Genomic DNA, 22,990 nt, shown 5'->3' on the forward strand with positions numbered 1-22,990 from the left:
AACTAGCGCGTATGCTACGCCGCCGGTAGACTACCGTGTTATATATTTATAGTAAAAAAAAATGTTGTTTCATCTTTTTATTTCTTATTCTGTTCTCACAGAGAAATAATTATTGTAGACAATTAAACATAAGAATTAATCAATTTATTACGTCACATTCTTTCAAGTACTTTTCGCAAAAACATTCACAACAAATAGCCTAATGACGTAATATAAACATATTAGCACATCCTTCCTTTAAAGTTCTTATCAAAGTTCTTATCACATCCATCATTTTAAGTTCTTAAGACTGATATCTACTAGGAACTTTAACAACTCGATTACTTCTGGTTGTCTTGGCTGGTACAACAAGTTCTCTAGACGTAAGTCTACCACTGTTTGTTTCGTTAGTTCGAACAGTTGGCTGTTCGGTGTCTTCATCTGTATCATAATACCCAGACATGTATTCGTCAAATCACCTTCACCATCATCTATGATTCTATCCCATAGATTGCCAACCGTCTTTCTCCATTCCTCTCTGTCTTTTGCCTTGGATAGAACCTCTTTCAATGGCAAACCCGTCCATTCTTCCCATCGCTTTCTCTGTCTGCCCCCTCTTCTTTTCCTGGTACTGTTCCCTGTAGGAAAGCCTTTCCAAGCCCCGATGACCTTGTAATATGGCCTTTTCAACTTTAAGGGTTTTTTTTTTACAATAGTTAGCAGGTCATCGTGGGGTCCAATCGCTCTAGTAACCCTGTCTCTAATCTCTTTGTGTTAGATGCGTCTTTAAAATGTGATACCTAGGATCATTCCATTGCTAGGACCCTCCTCTCAAGATCTTGTCAAAACTCTTGTTTACAAACCGTTGATTTCGTCTGTAGGTTTTTCCATCGTTTTTCCATATGCTGTACGATCTGGGTGACGAATGTTTTTGAATGACAACGGATTTCTGCCATGTTTGATCTAAATGAATTCTCACTTTCTCTCCGACAGAGTATTCTTTAGGAAATCTTGCATAAGCTTCGTATTTCAATTCGCTTCTCATCTATCGCTGTTTGAGTAATTTCCCTTTATTCTCAGGTACCGATGGTTTCAATAGCTTAAGAGCAGTTGGAATGATGTCCCCGAGACTTCTACTCATCAGCAGTTGTGATTGTGAATTAGGCAATCCGCTTATTTTAGTATTTCTATGCTCAAGCATCGCGAGATATGGATCTTTCCCACTTTGTATGCTTTGTTGAATATCTGCTTAACGATACCAACATACACCTCACTTAGACCATTTGCTTGAGAGTACCTGTGGCTTGATGTGGTTATCCTGAAACTCCATTCAGAAGCTAATTCTCAATATTTGTAGCTGATGAATGGCACATTTTCGCTCACTATTTCTTCTTGTATGCCTTGTGGAGCAAAAATACCTTTCAGTGCCCTGATAGCACATTTCGCAGTTTTGTTTTCAGACCGCTTTATTTCAGGGTATTTAACAACTAGAAAGTAGTCAATATTCCGCCATTCAAACAAATCATTCGCAACCCTTATTTGGAGAAATAGTTAACAACTAGAAAGTAGTCATTATTCCGCCATTCAAACAAATCATTCGCAACCCTTTTCCATGGTCTGTCTGGTACAGCATGAGGCAGCAATTTTTCTTTCACATTATTTCTTTTGAACTTTGCACAAGTTGAACATTTCAATATTGTCGAAAAAAATATCTTTGGATAATCCTGGCCAAGACTTCGACCTGGCTTTCTCAAGATCAAAATGATGTGTGCAACTTGTCGAGAATTTCTGTTCTTTATAAAACAATTTTCCATTCTCTTCATGAATACTTTCTTTTAGTGGCCAATACACTTTTACTGTTTCATAAGCTTGAGTTTTTAACTTTGGAAAAATTTCTATGGCATAATTAATTTATATATTTAATTATTTAGCATCGGCGTAGCCGGGGGGGGGGGGGTAAACCCGAAATTAAATCACCCCAAAGGGGGGGGGATTTTATGACTTTTTTTTTTTGCTTTGATATTTTAGGCAAGATTTTAATGTTAAAGCATCAATTGCCCCAGCGCACCAAGTGGCGTTTTAAGTTTAAACTCTCCTTTAGCTGGTTTTGAGGTTAAAACCCTCCTCTTCTATAAAACAAAAAATAATACTAACGACAGTCACCTAATTCCATGAGGGAGATTTTGAGTTTAAAACCTCCTCCGAATTTTTTTTATGATAAACCCCTCTTCAGTATAAAACTAAAGCATACAACAGTCACAAGACGTCGTCTCGTACTCGCGAGATGTCTTGACACTACTCCGCACCGAACAATCGTAATGCGCTGTACACAATCACACCGCTGAATCGCACTGAACTGTGTTATAGTAAACCGGACTGTAGTGAACCGTTTTGACTGTGGCACCATTGCTCTTTATATAGGGTCCCCGCTGGTCTTCTAGAAACCGAGACCAGCTTTAAATACTTCTAGATTTAGACCTAGTCATCTTTGATAACAGCGCTTTAAATAGGCCTACTACTAACCGCTTCTGTTACCAATGCGTTGAACCCTTCTGACACCATGTTCTGTTCTCACAGAGAAACAATTATTGTAGACAATCAACACAAGAATGGACCTCATTCACCAATCGTAAACAAACAACATTTAGCCACGTGATTCTCTATCACTTCTATACAAATTACGATCTAATTTTTAATACACAATGGCTATCACGTGGCAGTACTTGCGCTATATTATCTCGAATCTTCCTCGCATTATAAAAATTGACCAGTGCTGCCTCGTTATTTATTAGACTTAATTAGACCTGTGAAAGAATAGTGCACTCTGATTTCAAGAAGGCACTTCAATGTCAGCCAGCCCGACCACTTTTTTAATTTAGCATTTTTCGACATGCGCTCTTAATTCTTACTATGAGTAGTAGACACCAGGAGAGAGAATTTCTGAAGCTCAGAATGCATGAAAATGCTAGGCGTGCTTTTTTTTTTTAAACCTAAAAGTTGGGGTTCTGTTGACGTTTCTTGTTCATTACATTCTTAAAACCCTTCCGAATTCCGAACCATACTGTGAGCGTCAACACCGAGGATTCAGCCCCCGTCGCCTCAGCGTGGCGCCTCCGTGGAAACGTCTAGTTGATATATTTGATATTTTTGAGTTTTTTGGCAAGCGAACAAGGCCCCTGCGGGATACCTTAGGTGAGCTTTTTTTTTTTTTTTTATCTCACTCGGGGTGGGGATGGAACAAATAGCCAGCAACCCACTCAAAAAAATCCACACACTTAGGGGGCCGACATCAGTGTCCCGTTAGCTGGAGTGGCGGCCCCTGCACGGAGCAGTGGTGATTACATTATAGGAATATGAGGTAAACTCCCCATGGTTAGCGCTGCCCTCGGCCACTTATAGCGAGTGCACCCAGGACCGCGGCGCGTTGCGGCCATTCACTGCTGGGAGCTCTCAAACAGGACTTGGGGTGTAGAGCTCCGTGTCCAAACCTGTTGATTGAATAAAAGCCTTTCTAACGATCAATGGGATTATGGCGACTTCGGCTCCTATTCCCTACTGGACTACATTGACTTCATTCTCTCCCGGTCGCCAGCTTACTATGGGGGCGCGAACGAAGTTTTTTCTCATTTATGGGGACGCCACCGGTAAAAGTTTGAGAAGCACCAAACGAAACGCAATTATAAAGTTTTGTTTTGAACTGTTAAACAAAGTAGGTCTACAAAACTTGTGTTGAGTTTTGGGTAACTAATTTTTAGTAGGCCTACCACTACGTATATAAATCTTTTGTTTTGGATATGCCAGAAATTGCGATTTAGAATATCTAGATAATACCAATAGATAGATCGAGCTTCTAGAATTGGGATTCTAGTCTAGAATAATCCCATGGAATCTAGAATCTATTATGATTTTATCGCTTATAGATCTAGAATCAATCTAGAATAATCTAGATTCTTCTAGAGTTATTCTAGACTATTTGAAGTTTTTTGTTTGTCTCATGTGAAGAGGATATGAAACATGCCTAACATTATCTGTATCTGACTTATATGTGTTACATATTCTCTTTTAATATTATTTATTTTTGTATTAAATTTTGGTCTTGTTCTATTGTCTATAGACTCTTGAATTACTCTAGATCTAGATCTATCTATATATTTAGAAAAAATAAATATCCTGGAAGAAAAATACCATGAAAAATACGAACTGCTAGATCTACAGAAATTGTGAAAATAGTTGTTTTATTTTTAAGTGCAGGGTTGAATATATATTCAATAAGATCTATCTAAGAGTTATAACTAGAGTCTAGTAGACTCTATATTCTTAATCTACAGACTAGTCTAGATCTAGAATATAATATAGTTAAAGTCTAGATCTACTTCTAAACTATAGATCTATATATTCTAGATCTTTACAGAAAAAAGAAGAATGGCTAATGCAAGCTTTCGTAAAAAAGCTCATCACATGAATCACATAGATTTGACGGTTAGTCACTTTTTGTGACTTAAAATTAAAAAATTAACTTGATTTTACTTGATCTATCAATCATTCAAATTCAATGTATCATCTAGATAGATTTAGATCTAGATAGAATCTAGATCTATATTAACTATAGATATATATAGTACTACATCTAAACCTCTAGATTATTCTAGATAGATCTAGTAATCTAGTATAGTAGCGTCTTATATTTTGGACACCCCATCAAATTCTCCTTCAATGAACGGGTCGCTTTTTTTGTTTGTAATTCATTTGTTTTTAGGTTTGGAGCAAAAATCAATGTTTCGGGACTGCACATGTCCAATTTTAGATAAGTTCCGATAATTTTGTTCCGTTTTTCCAAAGCAGATGGCAGTTTTTTAGATTCTCGGTAACCATGTATGTAAAGCTGTTGTTTTAACCTCCCCCGGCAATTCATACCCATATAAGGGATGAAGGCTATATTATGAGCCTGTTTGATTGTAGGCTGATGGGCATATCAAAATAAGCTTCCAAACATCTTTAGAAAGACATGCCAATCACATTTATACCGTTAGCTGCTAAATAAAATTTAATAAGGGGGTGTACAACGAATAATAATGAATTCAGCTCATTCTCCTTCATTGGACACAGCAAAATCGTAATAAGAAATATTATTGGGATTAATAAATCTATGATTTTTTCAATGAATAAGCTTGACCTAGATCGAGATGTCTATAATATATAATTTATGAATGAAAGAAAAAGTGCGGGCTGCTAATTTGAAGCCAGAGACCATGCCCACTGCAGGTGATCACTCCAGATGAGCTGGCAGTGAGGAGAAGTATACACTCAGCTTGTAGTGTCACAAACTATCCAACATGCAGTGGAGGGAAGGGGGAGAGAGTCATGAAAAGAATTATAAGCATCTATGGGAGGGAGGGGGGTGTTAATGTGTCACAAAACAAACATCCAACTTATGAAAACAAGAAGAGGGTCCTTGGATGGCAATTTAAAAAAAGACAGAGGAAATACATGTAGCCAATGTAGCCTAGTTGAAAATATCATGTTTATTAAATTATAATAATTAATTTATAGATATATAATCTATATAGATTTATTTCTGTCTGTTTCTACACATTGATTACATATAGGTATATAAATAATAAACTATAAACGATATATATATATATTCTTTATATATTCTATATATAGAGTACTAGAGAGAGAGAGAGAGAAACAGAGAGAGAGTATATGAGGAAATAAATACATATTGCAATAGTGAATCTACTTCTTTTAATGCAATCTAAAAAAAATTTAAGTAGCACAGATATAATTTATTAGCAATTACATAGTGGTGTACAATGACGGTGCTCACTGTCCAATTGAGGAGAAAGCCCAAAAACTGCGTTCAATATAGGAGCATGAAGTGACCCACTTTATTTTAAAATAAAATCTTGACTATGAGTGGTAATACAAAGGAATACAGCTATTTTTATAGTCCTTTAGTTGCAGAATAAGAATCTGCTTTCAGTTTTTTTGTAAGTTAAACCTTCACCAAATAAAAAAATAAAATAAAAATTTGACCTAGTTCCCGTAAGTCGGTGTTCAGGTATAAGAATCTACTATATATACTCTATACTCTATACTCTATAGAATTATTTAGATCTATAGTCTATATAGATCTAGTAGATTCTTATACTAGGCACACCGTATTTGGGAACTAGGTCAAATTTTTATTTTATTTTTTTATTTGGTGACGGTTTAACTTACAAAAAAACTGAAAGCAGATTCTCATTCTGCAACTAAAGGACTATAAAAATAGCTGTGTTTCTTTGAATTACCACTCATAGTCAAGATTTTATTTTAAAATAAATCAGGTCACTTCATGCTCCTATAATAAACGCAGTTTTTGTGCTTTCTCCTTCAGCACACATCGAGCACCGTTAAGAAACACCACTATGTTATTGCTAATAAATTATATCTGTGTTAATTAAAAATTATTTAGATTGTATTAAAAGAAGTAGATTCACTTCTGCAATATGTATTTATAGTATATTGTCTCTCTATATATGCCTACCTATATAATCTATGTGTAGAAACAGACAAATAAATCTCTATAAATCATAGATCTATAAATTAATCATTATAATTTAATAAACATGATATTTTCAACTAGGCTACATGTATTCTCTGTCTCTTTCTTTTAATTCCCATCCAAGGACCCTCGATCTTCTTTCCATATTTTGGAAGTTCGTTTTGTTACACCTTAACATCCCCTCCCTCCCATAGATGCTTATAATTCTTTTCATGACTCTCTCCCCCTTCCCTCCACTGCCTGTATGATAGGTTGTGACACTACACGCTTAGTGTATACCTCTCCTCACCACCAGCGCTCGCCTGGCATGATCACCTGCAGTGGGCATGGTCTCTGGCTTCAAATTAGCAGCCCGCACTTTTTCTTTCATTCATAAATTATATATTCTAGATTTCTCGATCTAGGTCACATTTATTTATTGAAAAAAATCATAGATTTATTAATCCCAATAATATTTCTTATTTCGATTTTGCCTTGTGCACTATAGGAGAATGTGTTTAATTCATTATTATTCATTGAAACACCTCCTTTTTTAATTTTATTTAACAGCTAACAGTATGAATGTGATTGGAATGTCTTTCTAAAGATGTTTGGAAGCTTATTTTGATAGATCCACCAGCCTACGATCAAACAGGCTCATAATGTAGCCTTCATCCCTTATATGGGTATGAATTGCCGGGGGAGGTTTAAACAATAGCTTTACATACTTGGTTACCGAGAATCTAAAAAACTGCCATCTGCTTTGGAAAAGCGGAACAAAAATACAGGAACTTATCTAAAATTGGACATGCACTGTCCCGAAACATCGTTTTTAGCTCCAAACATAAAAACAAATTAATTATAAACAAAAAAAGCGACGTGTTTCTTAAAGGAGATTTTGATGAGCTGTGCCTAATATAAGAAGCTACTATAGATCTATATAATAAAGACTATATTTATATAGTTAATTATTATATATAGTCATCTAGTCTAGACTCTAGAGCATCTCTATAGTAGATCTATAGACTATAGTGACACTATGTGACTATAGTCTATGACTATGACTATAGTGACAGTCTATTCATTATAAAAATTATAATTTTTATTATAGATAGACTTCATATAGATTATTATATAATATATATAGATTCAATAGAATATATAAAGACTATATTTATATAGTTAATTATAGTTAATATTATATAGACATAGACTCTCATAGAATCATCTAGTCTAGACTCTAGAGCATCTATAGTAGATCTATAGACTATAGTGACACTATGTGACTATAGTCTATGACTATAGTGACAGTCTATTCATTATAATTTTTATTATAGATAGACTTCATATATATATAGATTCAATATAGAATCTAGATCTAGGCTCCTAGCTAGTGACTGCTAGTCTCTATAAACTCTCTATATTATATATATATAATATTATAAAATATTATTTATATTATATTTATTATTATTATATTAAATAGTTTAGATTATAATTTTATATATAGATATATATTAAATATTATTATTATAATTATATAATTAATTGGCTCTGCTTGGATTAGTCAAGTTAGTCTTAGGGTCTTAGACTTAGACATGATATGATGATATAATTATAATAATATAATTATAAAAAATAGATCTGTCTAGAGTAGTCTAGACTCTCTCTATTATACTTATAATGGTTAGATTAGATCTATCTGATCTAGCTAGATCTAAAATAATCTAGGTCTAGTTACTAACTTACCTAGCCCAGCTTTGCTTTTTTTTTTTTTTTTTTGACTGCTTCCAAATAATGACACACCTTGCCACAGCTTGCAAAATTTAAATATTTAGAGTAAAGATTGGGTGTAAAATTTGATCATGTTCTTTTTCATCTTTTGCTGCAATCAGCATGTCAATACTGACAATACTGACATGGCATGTCGGCATGTGTACACGTGGGATGTCTCAGAATACTTGATAAGCATGTTTCTGTAGTACTTCACTCGCTGAGGATATACCAAAAGGCATTCTCAAGAATCTGTATAGATATATATATAGATCTTCCAAACCTCATGAGCTTGGTTTATCCAACTCAACTTGCCACTATGATCACTATGCATCCTTTTGATCAAGTATACTATACACTTCTGCTGCTCCTAGTGAACTATTTTTAATTTTTAAACTTCACTATGAAGTCATCTTCTTTTTATGTCAGTGCAATAACACCAGCTATTGTTACGTTTCCTACTTCATTTATAAATGGCTTGTAACTGACCTCTCACAAAGGTCGTTAAACACAACAGTGTTACCTGTAGCTGGCCGCGCTAGAAAAATGCCTCTGATGCGAGAATAATTTAGAAAGTGAGGGAGTGATAGGGGGTCTCATACGCTTTCCCACTCAGAGCATCTCCATTCTTCTAACATGTTCTTCTGATTACAACATTCTTTGTGACCTTACCTAGTGCTCTCTTCTAACAAGCTCAGTGCAATTGATAAAACTGGCTGGACACTAGCTCCCATTAGACACTACAGCTTACTATTAGCTCTCCCATGTTGAATGTCTCAGCTTGTAAAAATGATGTCACACATAATTTTTATGGTACAGTACTTGGTCAACAAATAATTTTTACTATTTGATCTTGAAAACTAGATTTCCATATTGATTTAATCTGCATTTTAAAATTAGAAATATTGATTTTGATACTCTACAATACTCTGGTACTTTTTTATCGATATAAAAAACTATGTTGCTCGAGAGGACTAACACGCTTAATAGTCGCATAGTCATGAATTTTCCCTTTACAAAGAAAAGGAAGCAACATGTGTGGATAGTGAGAAAAAAAAAAAGGTGCCTGCGTAGTAGCATTATAGCAGTCCTTTTGTAAATGTTCAAATAAAGTAGTTTTAGTAATAATAAAGTGAGCCAATTGAGAGCCTTTATACACATCATAGGAGGCGCGGTGGCTGAGAGGTAAAGTGCTTGGCTTCCGAACCGGGGACTGGGGTTCGAATCCTGGTGAAGACTGGGATTTTTTTTATTTCGGGATCATTGGGCGCCTCTGAGTCCACCCAGCTCTAATGGGTACCTGACATAAGTTGGGGGAAAAGTAAAGGCGGTTGGTCATTGTGCTGGTCACATGACACCCTCGTTAACCGTATGCCACAGAAACAGAATGACCTTTACATCATCTGCCCTATAGACCACAAGGTCTCAAAGGGGAACTTTACTTTTTTTTTTCATACACATCATGACTGATCGAGCCCCATGCTTTACTCTAGTCTTTTTTCGGAACATGTCCTATTTTCTGATGAGAAAGGAGCAATTGAGAGTGGGACTAATCATTATGCAGCTATTCAAATTCAAGCGTAAATATTGCAGCGGCAGTGCTTAACTTGTTCTAAAGACGAAAATTACCACACATTTTATTTAGTCATCAAGACTCTTGTCTGTCTTCTGCCTTATTTTTCAGTCTCTGACTTTGTTGTCAATTTTCCTGTAAATAGTCAACTTAAATAACTCTAACCTATGTCATAAGTCACTTCTACAAACATGAACTATGATGAACAAGTTACAAGAGGCATTCTTTTTACTGACATTTTTTTTTTAGTGGGGACATAGATTAAGATCTAGATCTAGCAAACTAGCAACTAGTCTAGTAAAATAGACTTTTTTTTGTTAATAAGTCTGTCCAAAAGAAGTAGAATAGTAGATCTAGATTCTAGTTGAAATAGAATTTGGATTTAGAGTTTTGTTTTATTCCATGGTAAAAACTCTTGTACTTTTTGGGCAATTAAAGCTCAACTCAAACTATAACTGTATGAATTATTTTTTACACATTCTCTTATTAGTCTAAAAACTGCATGGTTTTAATATTTTTTTTTTACATTAAATGATTTATCTTTTACAAAAAATAGCTAGCAGGTGGTGGTGATTCAGAGATGTCAGAAACATTATCATCAGACATAAAACAAGATCTGCATGGATGGAGAGAAGTTTTGTTACCTTTGGAGAGTCTGCTTTTGTGGGAACAGCCTTACTATCCGGCAATTTTAGTTGGGACAACAACTTTCCTTTTCTCGTAAATATCATTTATTATTATTGGGAATATTGTAATTTCTCTTATGAAACACCTAATACTCTCCCCCCCCCCCTGAATAATTGACGATTAAAAGTATAGGCATAAGTTTAGAATGAATTACATCACTGTCTTAAAGGTTCTATAAAAAAAAAATAAAAAAATCACAACTGTTTTTGCAGTCTTGAGTTCATGAACTATTTCAGATCTCTTTATCCACCTAGACTGTATAACCACTACCGTGCAATGGCAACTATGATGACAAAACAGGTTGGGGTTCAACCACCCTCTAATTTCTTTTATTGCAGGGTAGATTTTTATGTTAAACCATCACTTGCATCAGTGTGGCCAAGAGGTTTTGAAGTTAAAAACCCTGTTTTCAATTAAAAACTAAAGCAAACTAAAGTCACTAAATTCCATGAGCGTAGAAAATGGGGTTATGAGTTTAAAACCCCTATCCAGAGGATTTTGAGTTGAAAACCTGCCTCCAGCAGGCTTTGAAGCTATCATTCATACAACAGCATTTATTTAATTAATTTATTTTTCTCCCTTTCAATTAGGAGAAAGTTTCTAATTGTATTAATTGCCCCCTCATTTACTTTAAAAATTAACCCAAACTGAGTCAAACACCTTGCCAAATGTTATCTCTCCCTAACTCCAGACACACATTGAGACCTACCATTGCCCTCCCCTCACACTGCACGATTAGAGAATTTTACTTCTTCGCCTGTCCTCTCTCCCCTACTCAGCCCTCTTGGCGTAAGGAAAGAAAAGGTGAAAGAAGAGAGATTAATCTTCGCAGGTCACCAGGTTGTGTCTCTCTCACCCCCCCCCCCTTCCCTTCTCATCTTGATGCAATAAATTAATGTGTGCATTTTCCTTTTCACCTTTTTCTACAAACTAGAGACCCAGCTCATTCTGTTGCCCCACCTGCTATAAGACAGACAATAGGGGAAATCTCTCTTAGCAACTCCAATCAATGATGATTAATGCATATGCCAGTTATTGTAAATTTAGCAGTCCCTTGTAAGTTGCCCCCCTATTTTCATTTCACTTTTATTGGTAATATATCATTGTAATTTACTGTATTTACATCGTTAGTTGTCTGCATTTCAACCTTTTGCCTGTATATGTTTAATTTTGGGCAAGGGTTGACTTAAAATTAAATTTCTAGCCCCCATAAAACGGCTACAACATCATTAAAATCAACAACGCTTTTCACAAATCCCTCTCTTCGCTAAAAAAACTAAAGCAAACTAGTCATCAATTTTCATGAGCATAGCTATTGGGGGTTTTAAGTTTAAAACCTCCCTCTATATTGTTTTAAGCTTACCCCCTCCCTTTTCCAGTGGGTTTTAAGGTGAAAACCCCCTTCCTATAAAAAGAAAAGCAAAACTGCTGGCACTAAATTACATATGAGTAGCTAAAAAAGGGGTTTTGAGTTTTCCCTCTTCACTTTTTCCAATAAAAAAACTGAATGATAACTAGTCACCAAATTCAATAATTATTGCCAAGGAGGGGTTTATATGTTAACCTCCCTCTTCCAGTAGAATTTTTTTTTCTAGAAATGGGTTATTATCGTTTTTTTTTTCCTTTTTGCGAACAGGCATGCTTTTTCTTGAAAAAGTGTTTGAGATGAACCATAGTCGTTCTACGACTGAAGGAGGCCAATATATATATATATATATATATATATATATATATATATATATATATATATATATATATATATATATATATATATATATATATATTAGGGGTGCACCGGATAGTCGCTCCGGCTCCGGTCGAATATCCGGCGTTTTTTACTATCCTGTGCTATTCGGCTCCGGTCGGATATCACTACCGGATAGTAAACCGGATAGTAAAAAATACACCTATTTAATATGCATAAAGTGGACCTCGTTCCATTAATGCCTGTTGTAGAATGTATTAATGTTTATATGAAAACAAAATAATGTGCTTAAAAATAGAGCCATTATGAATATGCTCCAAACATCGTTTATTATAAAGACAAGGCGTGTTAATAACTTAATATAAATAGAGATGAAACTTTACATCATAAATGCGCTTTACATACAGAGCAGCAATGGCTGGCACTTTTTTCAATTTGTCTTGACCTTTGAGTAAGTTAGTTAACATGTTAAAATGCTACATTCCTTGACTACGTCATGCTGACCAGACGTCTGTCTAGCTGTGCAGGTATATCTCCAGAGGTAGAGATGAACAACTCCCACCCCCTTTTATTTGTTTAGTCCATCACATTGAGTTTTTTATGGGTGGGTAACCACAAGTTAATTACGATGGACGTAGGTTTAATGTCAGCGTATTGACACTCTCTAGTGGTCACACCTTTCGAGGGAACTGAGTTTGTTTACTTAGTAGTTAATCTTTATTAGGGGGGGGGGGCTGGACTACAAGAGCCACACCTCTAAGGTAACCAGGTATATTTCTAGATGAACAACTCCCTCCCCCTTTTATTTGTTTAGCCCATCACATTGAGTTCATTGATTGACAGGTGACCCCAAGTCAGATACGATGGACGTAAGCACTCTCTAGAGGTCACACGAGGGAACTAGGTTTGTTATTGGGGGAGGGGGTGGACTAGACTTTACATTATAAATTCGTATTACATACGTAGCAGCGATGTCTGGCACATTTTAAAAGCTTGTCTTGAACTTTGAGTGGTCTTGTAAACACTTAATATTCCTTAACTACGTCACGCTGATAATCTGTCTAGATGTGCGAGTATATCTCCAGAGGTAGAGATGAGCACCCCCACCTCCTTTTGTTTGTTTAGTCCATAGCATTGAGTTCACGGATAGGCAGCTGACCACATTAAGCCAGATGTCAACGTGTTGACACTTTCTAGAGGTCACATCTTATGAGGGAACTGAGTTTGTTTACTTGGAGTAGAATTTTTATTAGGGGCGGGACTACAAGCCAAATCTCCATAAGGTTAATCTGGTATGAGTTTGTTTATTATGAGATAGGTTGTCAATCAAGGGTCTGGACCACAAACCAAATTGTTAAGACATATTGACACTGTCTAGAGGTCACTAGATGATGACACTAAGTTTGTTTACTTGAAGAGAAATGTAAATTAGAGCGCTGAACTACAGGACACACCCCTACAAGTATTTTGTTACACAAGCCACGGGTATAAAAGTGGCTTGCAAGGGCATTTAGTAAATTAAACAGTAATAATAATGACTGATAAAAAGTCATCACTTATATGGCGTTACTTTAATGTCAAAACAATGGACAACTCTAAAGCAGTTTGCAATGCTTGTAAAATAGTAATGTCACGTGGTAAACCAGGCAAACCTAAAGACTTCTCAACCACCACTATGATTAGTCATCTACGCTCGAAACACCCAGACTTATTCAACGAAATGACTGCATTGAAATCAGCATCAAGTAATATCACTGCCTGTGCCAGTACGTCTACGAGCTCCAGTGATTCGTCAAGCCTCACACTCTAGCAGCAACCAGGGATTAAAGAGGTCTTAGACAAAGCTAAATTGTGGGATATTAATAGTGATAATGCTAAACTCATTCACTTGGCCATAGCAAAGATGATTGCAACTGACATGGAACCTTACCAAGTAGTTGAGAAGCCTGGATTTATTGGACTTTTACAAGTACTGGAGAAAAGATACACTGTGCCTAGCCGCAAATATTTTACAGAACGTGTTATTCCAGATATCTACGACAATATTTCCTCAAAGCTTCGTGAAATGCTATCTGATGCTAAAAGCATCGCTTTCTCAACGGACACTTGGACAGCTGATAATACCACCGAATCATATTTTGGTTTAACTGCCCATTGGTTGAATGAGTCATTTGACCGAAGCAGCTATGTTTAGCATTGTACAAAATTTAATGGCCAGCATACGGCTGCAAATTTGCTGTACTTAAGATATTTACTAAGCCATTATCTGTATTAGATACAAACCAGAAGCGGTTTGTGGCCTTTAAAACACGAGCCTAATGACAAGTTGATGGTGTCAAATACATGAACACAAACATCTACCCACTATACAACTTAGATTGTACTTAAGAAAGATTTACGCTATAAAACCAAGAGTGAACTTTACCTTTGAAAGATTTACATTAGTTACATATAAGTTTATATATTCTGCATGAGTTATCCCACATTTTACTTTACAATACATACGCACACACCATCTCAAGTTACAAAGATTAGTTTATGATAAGCATATCTGTAAAAAAAAAATGCTTCTAATTTATCAATCAGTGATAGAGTTTAAAGTAAGAAAGTAAATAACAAAATAATATGAATATAGGTATGTTATATAGAAGATTTGCAAAAACTTCAGTAAAACGAGCTGTCATGTAGTACTATCCGGTGCACCCCTAATATATATATATATATATATATATATATATATATATATATATATATAGAGAGAGAGAGAGAGAGAGAGAGATAGATATATAGAGATATAGATATATATAGATATATATATATATATATATATATAGATATAAATATATATATATATATATATATATATATATATATAGATAGATAGATAGATAGATAGATAGATAGATAGATAGATAGATAGATAGATAGATAGATAGATAGATAGATAGATAGATAGATAGATAGATAGATAGATAGATAGATAGATAGATAGATAGATAGATAGATAGATAGATAGATAGATAGATAGATAGATAGATAGATAGATAGATAGATAGATAGATAGATAGATAGATAGATAGATAGATAGATAGATAGATAGATAGATAGATAGATAGATAGATAGATAGATAGATAGATAGATAGATAGATAGATAGATAGATAGATAGATAGATAGATAGATAGATAGATAGATAGATAGATAGATAGATAGATAGATAGATAGATAGATAGATAGATAGATAGATAGATAGATAGATAGATAGATAGATAGATAGATAGATAGATAGATAGATAGATAGATAGATAGATAGATAGATAGATAGATAGATAGATAGATAGATAGATAGATAGATAGATAGATAGATAGATAGATAGATAGATAGATAGATAGATAGATAGATAGATAGATAGATAGATAGATAGATAGATAGATAGATAGATAGATAGATAGATAGATAGATAGATAGATAGATAGATAGATAGATAGATAGATAGATAGATAGATAGATAGATAGATAGATAGATAGATAGATAGATAGATAGATAGATAGATAGATAGATAGATAGATAGATAGATAGATAGATAGATAGATAGATAGATAGATAGATAGATAGATAGATAGATAGATAGATAGATAGATAGATAGATAGATAGATAGATAGATAGATAGATAGATAGATAGATAGATAGATAGATAGATAGATAGATAGATAGATAGATAGATAGATAGATAGATAGATAGATAGATAGATAGATAGATAGATAGATAGATAGATAGATAGATAGATAGATAGATAGATAGATATAGTATTATGTGTGTGTGTGCAAAAGAAAAATCACACCACACCAGCCAAAAAAATCCTGGCTACGCCTATGTTTTACATCAACCACCCTAATGCCTTTTGCAATTACCTGTGGTGGCTGATAGGATGGTATTATTCATTTTTCTGTTAGACTAACAATGGTCTTTTATTTGTTTCAACCTGAGCACCATAATAGAGACCAAAAAAATATACATTTTATTTATCCTAGCTGTAAGAAAGTACAGTAATGAAACACTGACTCCCTTTCTTTCACCTATTCAGAGGAACATCTAAACAGACTAAAATGAGATGTCACAAGAGTCTTGCATCAATGATCTTCCCATCTCTTCTGGAGATTTAAAAAGTTTCTTATAGAGTGAAAGAATCCTGTTGTTTTTTTTTAACAAACATAAGTAATGGATACATTTAAAAAAAACAACACTATATTTTTATTTTTTGTTGATCCTCAGCATTGTTTGGTACACAGAGATCTCTGCTCTGACAGCTTTTTCTCTTGTTGGTATTATTTTAGGGATTATTGACTTTGTTGTACCTTTTGTTGGACCTACAGTGACTGGATACAAAACATGGTCAGATTTCTTGTGTCTACACTTTGTGAAAGTTAATCTTAACTTTTGTTTTTAAGCTACGTATTAATTAACATTTTTCAGGTTATAACATTTGTTGGCATTTAGGGCCTACTGCTCAACACTTTTATTTCATTAAAGCTTAGTATAGTATTGTTCTTTCTTTATTTTATACATTAGGACAGAGAGAGAAGAAATCAGGTTTTCATCTATCTGTGAAAAAATTGCAGCCTTTCAGCAGGATGTTATTGATACATATCATGGACTTTCAGCTATGAGACAGCACAATGCTAAAATGGTATGTGAAAAGAAAAACAGACTAATTTGGAATCTGAAATTAAATGGATCTGAAAATCTTAAGTTTATGTTTTAATCTAATTCTTAATATTCATAGTTATTAGTAATTGTTGTTTCTACCAAAAAAAAAAAAAAAGAATCCACCTCCCTTTAGCTAACAGAAAAGGCTAATACAGCATCTGGGCATGATTGCAACCAAGCTAAGTAAATCAAATATTCAGTAAGCTAGCACCAATATTCAAAATTCTTTTTCAGGCTTTACTAAATCAAGCTAGAATATCAAGAGACTGGAAAGTTTTTATTTAAAAAAAAAGAAATAAATTTAATCCGGTTCTATAAATACACATACAATTTAGCAACATCTTACATCTTCTAGATAAATGTAATGTCCTTACTTGATACCAACATGGTTTATAGGATGATTTTTCAATGGACTGAGATAATAATGAGCATATGACAGCCATTTTATTTTTAATGACTTAAACAAATTTGAATGAAAACAATATTTATTTATTGCTTTTACCATTTGTTTTTACACAACTTTTATCAACTCGCTATGTCTGGTAAAAAGTTTGTATATGTTATTTTTCACATACCCTATCTTAGACCAAGCTAACATTTAGCAAAATAAACTAATTAGTTAATTAAGGATTGGTAATTAATTATTTTGTTTGGTATGGAGCAAGGGAAAGAAATTTTACTCGACTGATGTAGTGGTATAATTAGTACTCTAGAGAGAAAGCTTTAAAAGTTGAAACTAGCAATAGATAACTATAAACCTGCTTTCATAAGCACTTCCCTCACACAGTGGTTAGTGTGTTGGCCCAAGCTCTCGAGTTTGAATTCAGTCATTTAATACATTTAAAAAATGATCATGGTAACATTCACTCAGATACCACCTTCTTTTACCCCTTCACCTTTCTCAAATGGTCCAGATAAATAATAGGATCATAGCATGTTGAAAGTAGGGGTGCACCAGATAGTACTTTTTGATATTTGGCTCTAGCGGATATGGCCGCCTAGTAAAATGTGATATTGGTCCGGAGCCGGATACCTACATGTCTTGTAAATAGCTTGTGTTGCTGAACATTTTGCAAAATTGTTAAATAACATACCTATATTTGTATTAATTTTTTTTCCTTTTATTTACCTTATTGTTTTAAATTCTGTTACTGATTGATGAATTAAATCTTAACAGTATTTATAAACAGATAGGCCTATCACAAACTAATCTATATAATCTGTGTATGTACGAGGCCACCAACTGTAAGAGGGTGTGAGGGATGGTCGATGTAAAATATAAATATATATTTAACTAGTTACTAATGTAAATTTCTCATAAGTAAAGTGCAATCTGGCTTGTATAGTGGGTGGGTGTATGTGTTCATGAATTTAAGATCAACAAACTGGTCATCAGGCTTGTAATTTTAAGTACAAGGACCACCTCTGGTTCTAGCTTCAAAGGCTAAATACTGATAGTAGTTGTTAGTTAATAGTTGGAATCTGAAGCGTTGTAGGTCAATATTTATTGTTTTAGGTTAATCCATTTGCAGCAAACAATATTTTATTAACAACAAAAACATCAATTATGCCTATTATTCCTATTCATTTAAGCTTGAACCTTAAATGGTGCCGAAGCATAGATTAAATTGTAGTCTGTAGGCCTATTATTGTGATCTATGTTTACAGTTATATAGATCTAAGAGCATTAGGAAAACCAAATATAGAAGAAAAAACTCATCCACACCCTCCCTACCCCAAAAAAAATAAATAGACTGTGTGTTTGACTTATTTTAACAACCTTGTCAAATAGACATAGTGGGCCTACACATGTAGTCTTAGTGTAGAGTGTTTTGTTGATGGTGTTGACCATCACACATTTTTAAAAAATTTTTTTTATAGTTGATGGTGTTGACCACCACACTTTTTTTTTGTTGTTTTTTTTACCTTGGGCATACGCAATAGTGTTGAGTGGCCAGGCAAAAAAATAACACATTGGCATGGTCAGTAAAAACCTCAGAACAGCACTTACAAAGCTCAACAACAACAGCAAAAAAACTGTTATTCAATGGATACCAGCTCATATAGAACTAGAAGGAAATGAGAAGGCTGACACACTCGCCAAGAGTGGGAGAACTAACTCACTAATAAACTCTGCACTCTATCCAGAAGAATTGAAGAAATTAATCATAAATAAAATAAATGAGAAATGGACGAGCTCTCATCCAAATCACAAGAAAGATGACGCTCACTATAAGCTATCCCGACAAGACCAACGTCTAATCTTTCGACTCAGGACCGACACAACAGAATGGGACAACACATGTACCGGAAGCTCAAAATTGGAACCAGTGAAATCTGCCCATGTGGAGTATCACCAGAGAATGCAGACCACGTCCTCCAAAACTGCTCTCTTTACCAAGAGGCCCGTATAAGACATTGGCCCCAAATCACCCCAATAGAAAGGAAACTATATGGAGAGCTCCCTGATTTGGAAACCACTGCGCAGTTCATCTCATGTATTGGTCTACTCATCTGAACACTCCAACATAACAATGAGAACGAAGAAGAAGAAGAAGGCATGGTCAGTCAATATTAATACCCATACACTAGTTACAGAGGTCAAGTGTTTCTTAATACTCCAGCATATTTTTTCTTTGTTTGCTAGATCTGATTGTGGTGCTTTGGATTAATTTCTTTTATGCGATTTTAAACTGAACTGAAAGGTATTCTGTTATATAATAAGTATGTGTAAAAAGCAGTATTAACAAGGAGTTGACACTTCCCAAATTATTAAGAATATCGTTATCTAATCAAGACACTCAACGCAGGAGTAATATTCAAGTTAACACATTAGAAAAAGTAACTCAACCGTAATATTTATTTACAGTGTCAGTATGCTGTCTTAGCATGTTGCGTTTATCCATTGTGGCTTAAAAATAGTCAATGCCAACCAATAAATTTTGTGTCAAGGACTAAAAAATAAAATAAGGAGTAGATGGTCATGTCTGTTACGCTGATATACACAAATTTGAGCATTGTACTTTTTTCTACAAAATAGTTACTGGCTTACTGGGCTATGAAATCTCCCGGTTTGTGTTCTGAGTACTTGTTTAGGTGTTTGATCTTTAGTCCAGCTTACTAATTGAGATTTATATCCAAGTAAGCAAACTCTGTAATCCAGCCATGTGATTGAGATTTTTCTCCGTGTAGAGGTGTGGCTTGAAGTCCAGCCCCAGAATTTTTACTACCAAGTAAACAAACACAGTTCCTTTATGACATGTGTCAATATGCTGACATTAAACCTACGTCCATCGTATTTGACTTGTGGTCATGTCTATCAATGAACTCAATGTGATAGACTAAACAAATAAAAAGAGGGTGAGAGTTGTTCATCTCTACCCCTGGAGATATACCCACACAGCTAGACAGAGGTGCAGATGTCTGGTCAGCATGACATAGTCAGTCAAGGAATGTAACATCTTAACATTCTATTAAAAGACATTAATGGAATGAGGTTCGCTTTATGCATACCGTATTAAATAGGTACAAGGCCTGAAATTGCGCTAAACAAAAACAATTGGTAGAAATATTTTAATCGCACAGATTTATTATTGTTAGTCCAGATCTATAACTAATTTAATTACATGACTGATACAAACTAATTGATACATTTATGCTTAATATAAGCTTTATTGGATTTTTTTTCAAGTATTTTTATTTCTTGTTAAACTATGCCATTCTGAGACAGTGAATGGGTACTGAGTAGCTGACATTTCCAGTTATATTACATTCATTTACTGTTTCACATCACTGAGTTTCCATAATTTGCTAATTATTTTGTCTAACTTTTGTAAAATAAATATTCACTAATCATATTTTAGTTTCTTAGAACTTGTCTTAAAAAAGTATTAAAGTACCGCTAGGATTTGTAGATGCTGATTCTATATATATTATATTTTTAATCTTAGCCTTTTTGTTATATTTTGATTATTGCTTTTCAGTTTTTTTTTATTGTAATGGGCATTTTGACTAGCACAGCATGGATTGGCAACTTGATAGATAACTTGTTTCTCACGTACCTAATGGGTGAGTAATGCATGCAGAGGAACATTTACCAATTAAAGGGAAACTCAGATGGTTTTTTCAAATTTTAGTTATTGACATATTTAAATTCTGCGTAAAAAGTTGTAATTGTAAACATTTTGCCATTTTGTATTTAAATGCTTAGAAACATTTAAATTTAATAAATTAGTCAGTAAATATTTGACATCTAAAAAAAAATGGGATTCTTTGAGATTTTGTTTTAAGCTATTTCATACGTCACTTCCCTCAACAATACTGAAAGAGAAACTAGATTTAACCAATCGTATCGCTTCATTCTTACAGTACCTGTTAGGCTTAGTGACGGCCTAGTCCAGAGCTATGATACTGTTATATATATATATATATATATATATATATATATATATATATATCAATACATGTATAGATAGATCCAAAAGCATTAGGATAACCAACTCGAGAAAAAAAAGTAACATTTTCATCTAAGCCTCTCCCTATCCCAATAAGTAAATAGATCGTGTGTCTGAATGATTCCAACAAGCTGGTCAGTGTAAGGCTAGTTGAGACTACGTGTAGTCTGTCATGACAAGACAACCTAGCGATAGTGTTTGTTGTGTGTTGAGTGGTCTAGCGAGAAAATACAGACTGCCGTGGTTAGTCAAGCATGTAAATCTACTTTTAATACGCACTTTTTGTTTGCATACAAGATCCTAGATCTAACTGCATAGACGAAGATATATTTCTTTTACGAGAATGTAAACTGTGCTGTATGGTCTCCCATTATACAGAAATCAATAGATTAAATTAAACGTATTTGTGACGTCACATAGACCCGGTGAAAGTCTGACTGTTTTGGATGCGCAGGAGAATTATGTCGGAAAAACATCAATTACTAAGTTATTATTGCAAATTTTAAAAAAAGAATAATATATTCATTATCTGTAAATCAAAACACATATTATATCAAAAATTGTCAAAACCATCGGAGTTTCCCTTTAAATTTATTTTTCCTTTTAATACTGACACAGTAAAAATGAATAATTATTGATCTATATTTACTCTGTCTGGGTGGAATCTTTATTATTTCTTCCACTTCAAATTCATGGATCAAATTTAAACTTTGCACAATCATTTATTGTAGATGACAACATTTGACTCAATCAAAAGTAATGAATTAAATAATTTTGTTTTATATAGAAAATGTACTAAGTTAAGGGGAGATGAGCCATGTGTGGAGAAATAGGTCCTCTGTTAAAAATGTTTAAAGTAACAATAAACTATAAAACCTATTTTTATAAGTACTGGTACTTTGGTAGCACAATGGCTAAACACATCAGCCTTTCAAATTCAGACTTGGGCAATTTTTAGCGGCCCCCTGAAAGGGGAAAAGACGCTATTAGTTTTGTGGAGCTGTCTGTCCGTCCTGCTTAGATCTCAGAAACTAGAAGAGAAAATGAAAATCGGACATCATGATATTTTAGATCATTCAAAGTTTCATTCAAAGTTCTGATGCAACAGCTACATTTTTCTTTTCCCAAAGTGAACCATCTAATTTTTAGGGTCAGTGTCTAAGAACTAGTCTAGCTCTAGATTCTTGATATATTCTAAATCTATTCTAGCTATAGATTCTATATTCTAATTCTAGGGTATAGTCTAGACCAGGGGTGGGCAAATTACGGACCGCGGGCCACATGCGGCCCGCCCAGGTGTTTTATGCAGCCCGCCGACACCTACAGAAATCAGGTGTGCCCACAGTATATAGATATAAAAATACAAATATTTAAAAAATATCTATATAAATTATTGAAACTGTCTCATTATAAAAAGTTTTAAGTAAACGAAGATTATGCTTATTGGCTATACATCAATACACTCAATTCAAGACACAATCTCTGAGTGTTGTACATGCTTGGAACAAGATAGCAAGTGTAACAACTGATGGAGCTCGATCTTTGACTGAGAACCATAAACTTGAAACAGGAAAGTTTGT

The 22,990-nt window shown here is 34.1% G+C and overlaps 2 protein-coding genes across 5 annotated transcripts in view; both read left to right on the forward strand.

Annotated features, from left to right (window-relative positions):
• The window catches only part of LOC106057162 (ribosomal L1 domain-containing protein 1-like), a 187,793-nt gene that overhangs the window by 75,929 nt on the left and 88,874 nt on the right, over positions 1-22,990 (forward strand). The gene's annotated exons all lie outside the window — the stretch shown is intronic.
• LOC106051654 (ADP-ribosylation factor-like protein 6-interacting protein 1) overlaps positions 213-22,990 on the forward strand; it is a 29,187-nt gene continuing 6,409 nt past the window's right edge. Inside the window, exons 1-5 of one of the 4 annotated variants that reach the window (XM_056022060.1) lie at positions 213-362; positions 10,411-10,574; positions 16,522-16,641; positions 16,819-16,936; positions 20,940-21,024. In XM_056022060.1, coding sequence (XP_055878035.1) covers positions 10,435-10,574; positions 16,522-16,641; positions 16,819-16,936; positions 20,940-21,024 — 463 coding nt within the window. In that variant the 5' untranslated portion in view covers positions 213-362; positions 10,411-10,434. Of the gene's footprint in view, positions 363-3,562; positions 3,689-4,234; positions 4,459-10,410; positions 10,575-16,521; positions 16,642-16,818; positions 16,937-20,939; positions 21,025-22,990 lie in introns of those variants that run through there. The other 3 variants (XM_056022056.1, XM_056022058.1, XM_056022057.1) reach the window with 3 other exon arrangements.

This window comes from Biomphalaria glabrata, chromosome 2, assembly GCF_947242115.1.
Source record: "Biomphalaria glabrata chromosome 2, xgBioGlab47.1, whole genome shotgun sequence".
Lineage (NCBI taxonomy): Eukaryota > Metazoa > Mollusca > Gastropoda > Planorbidae > Biomphalaria > Biomphalaria glabrata.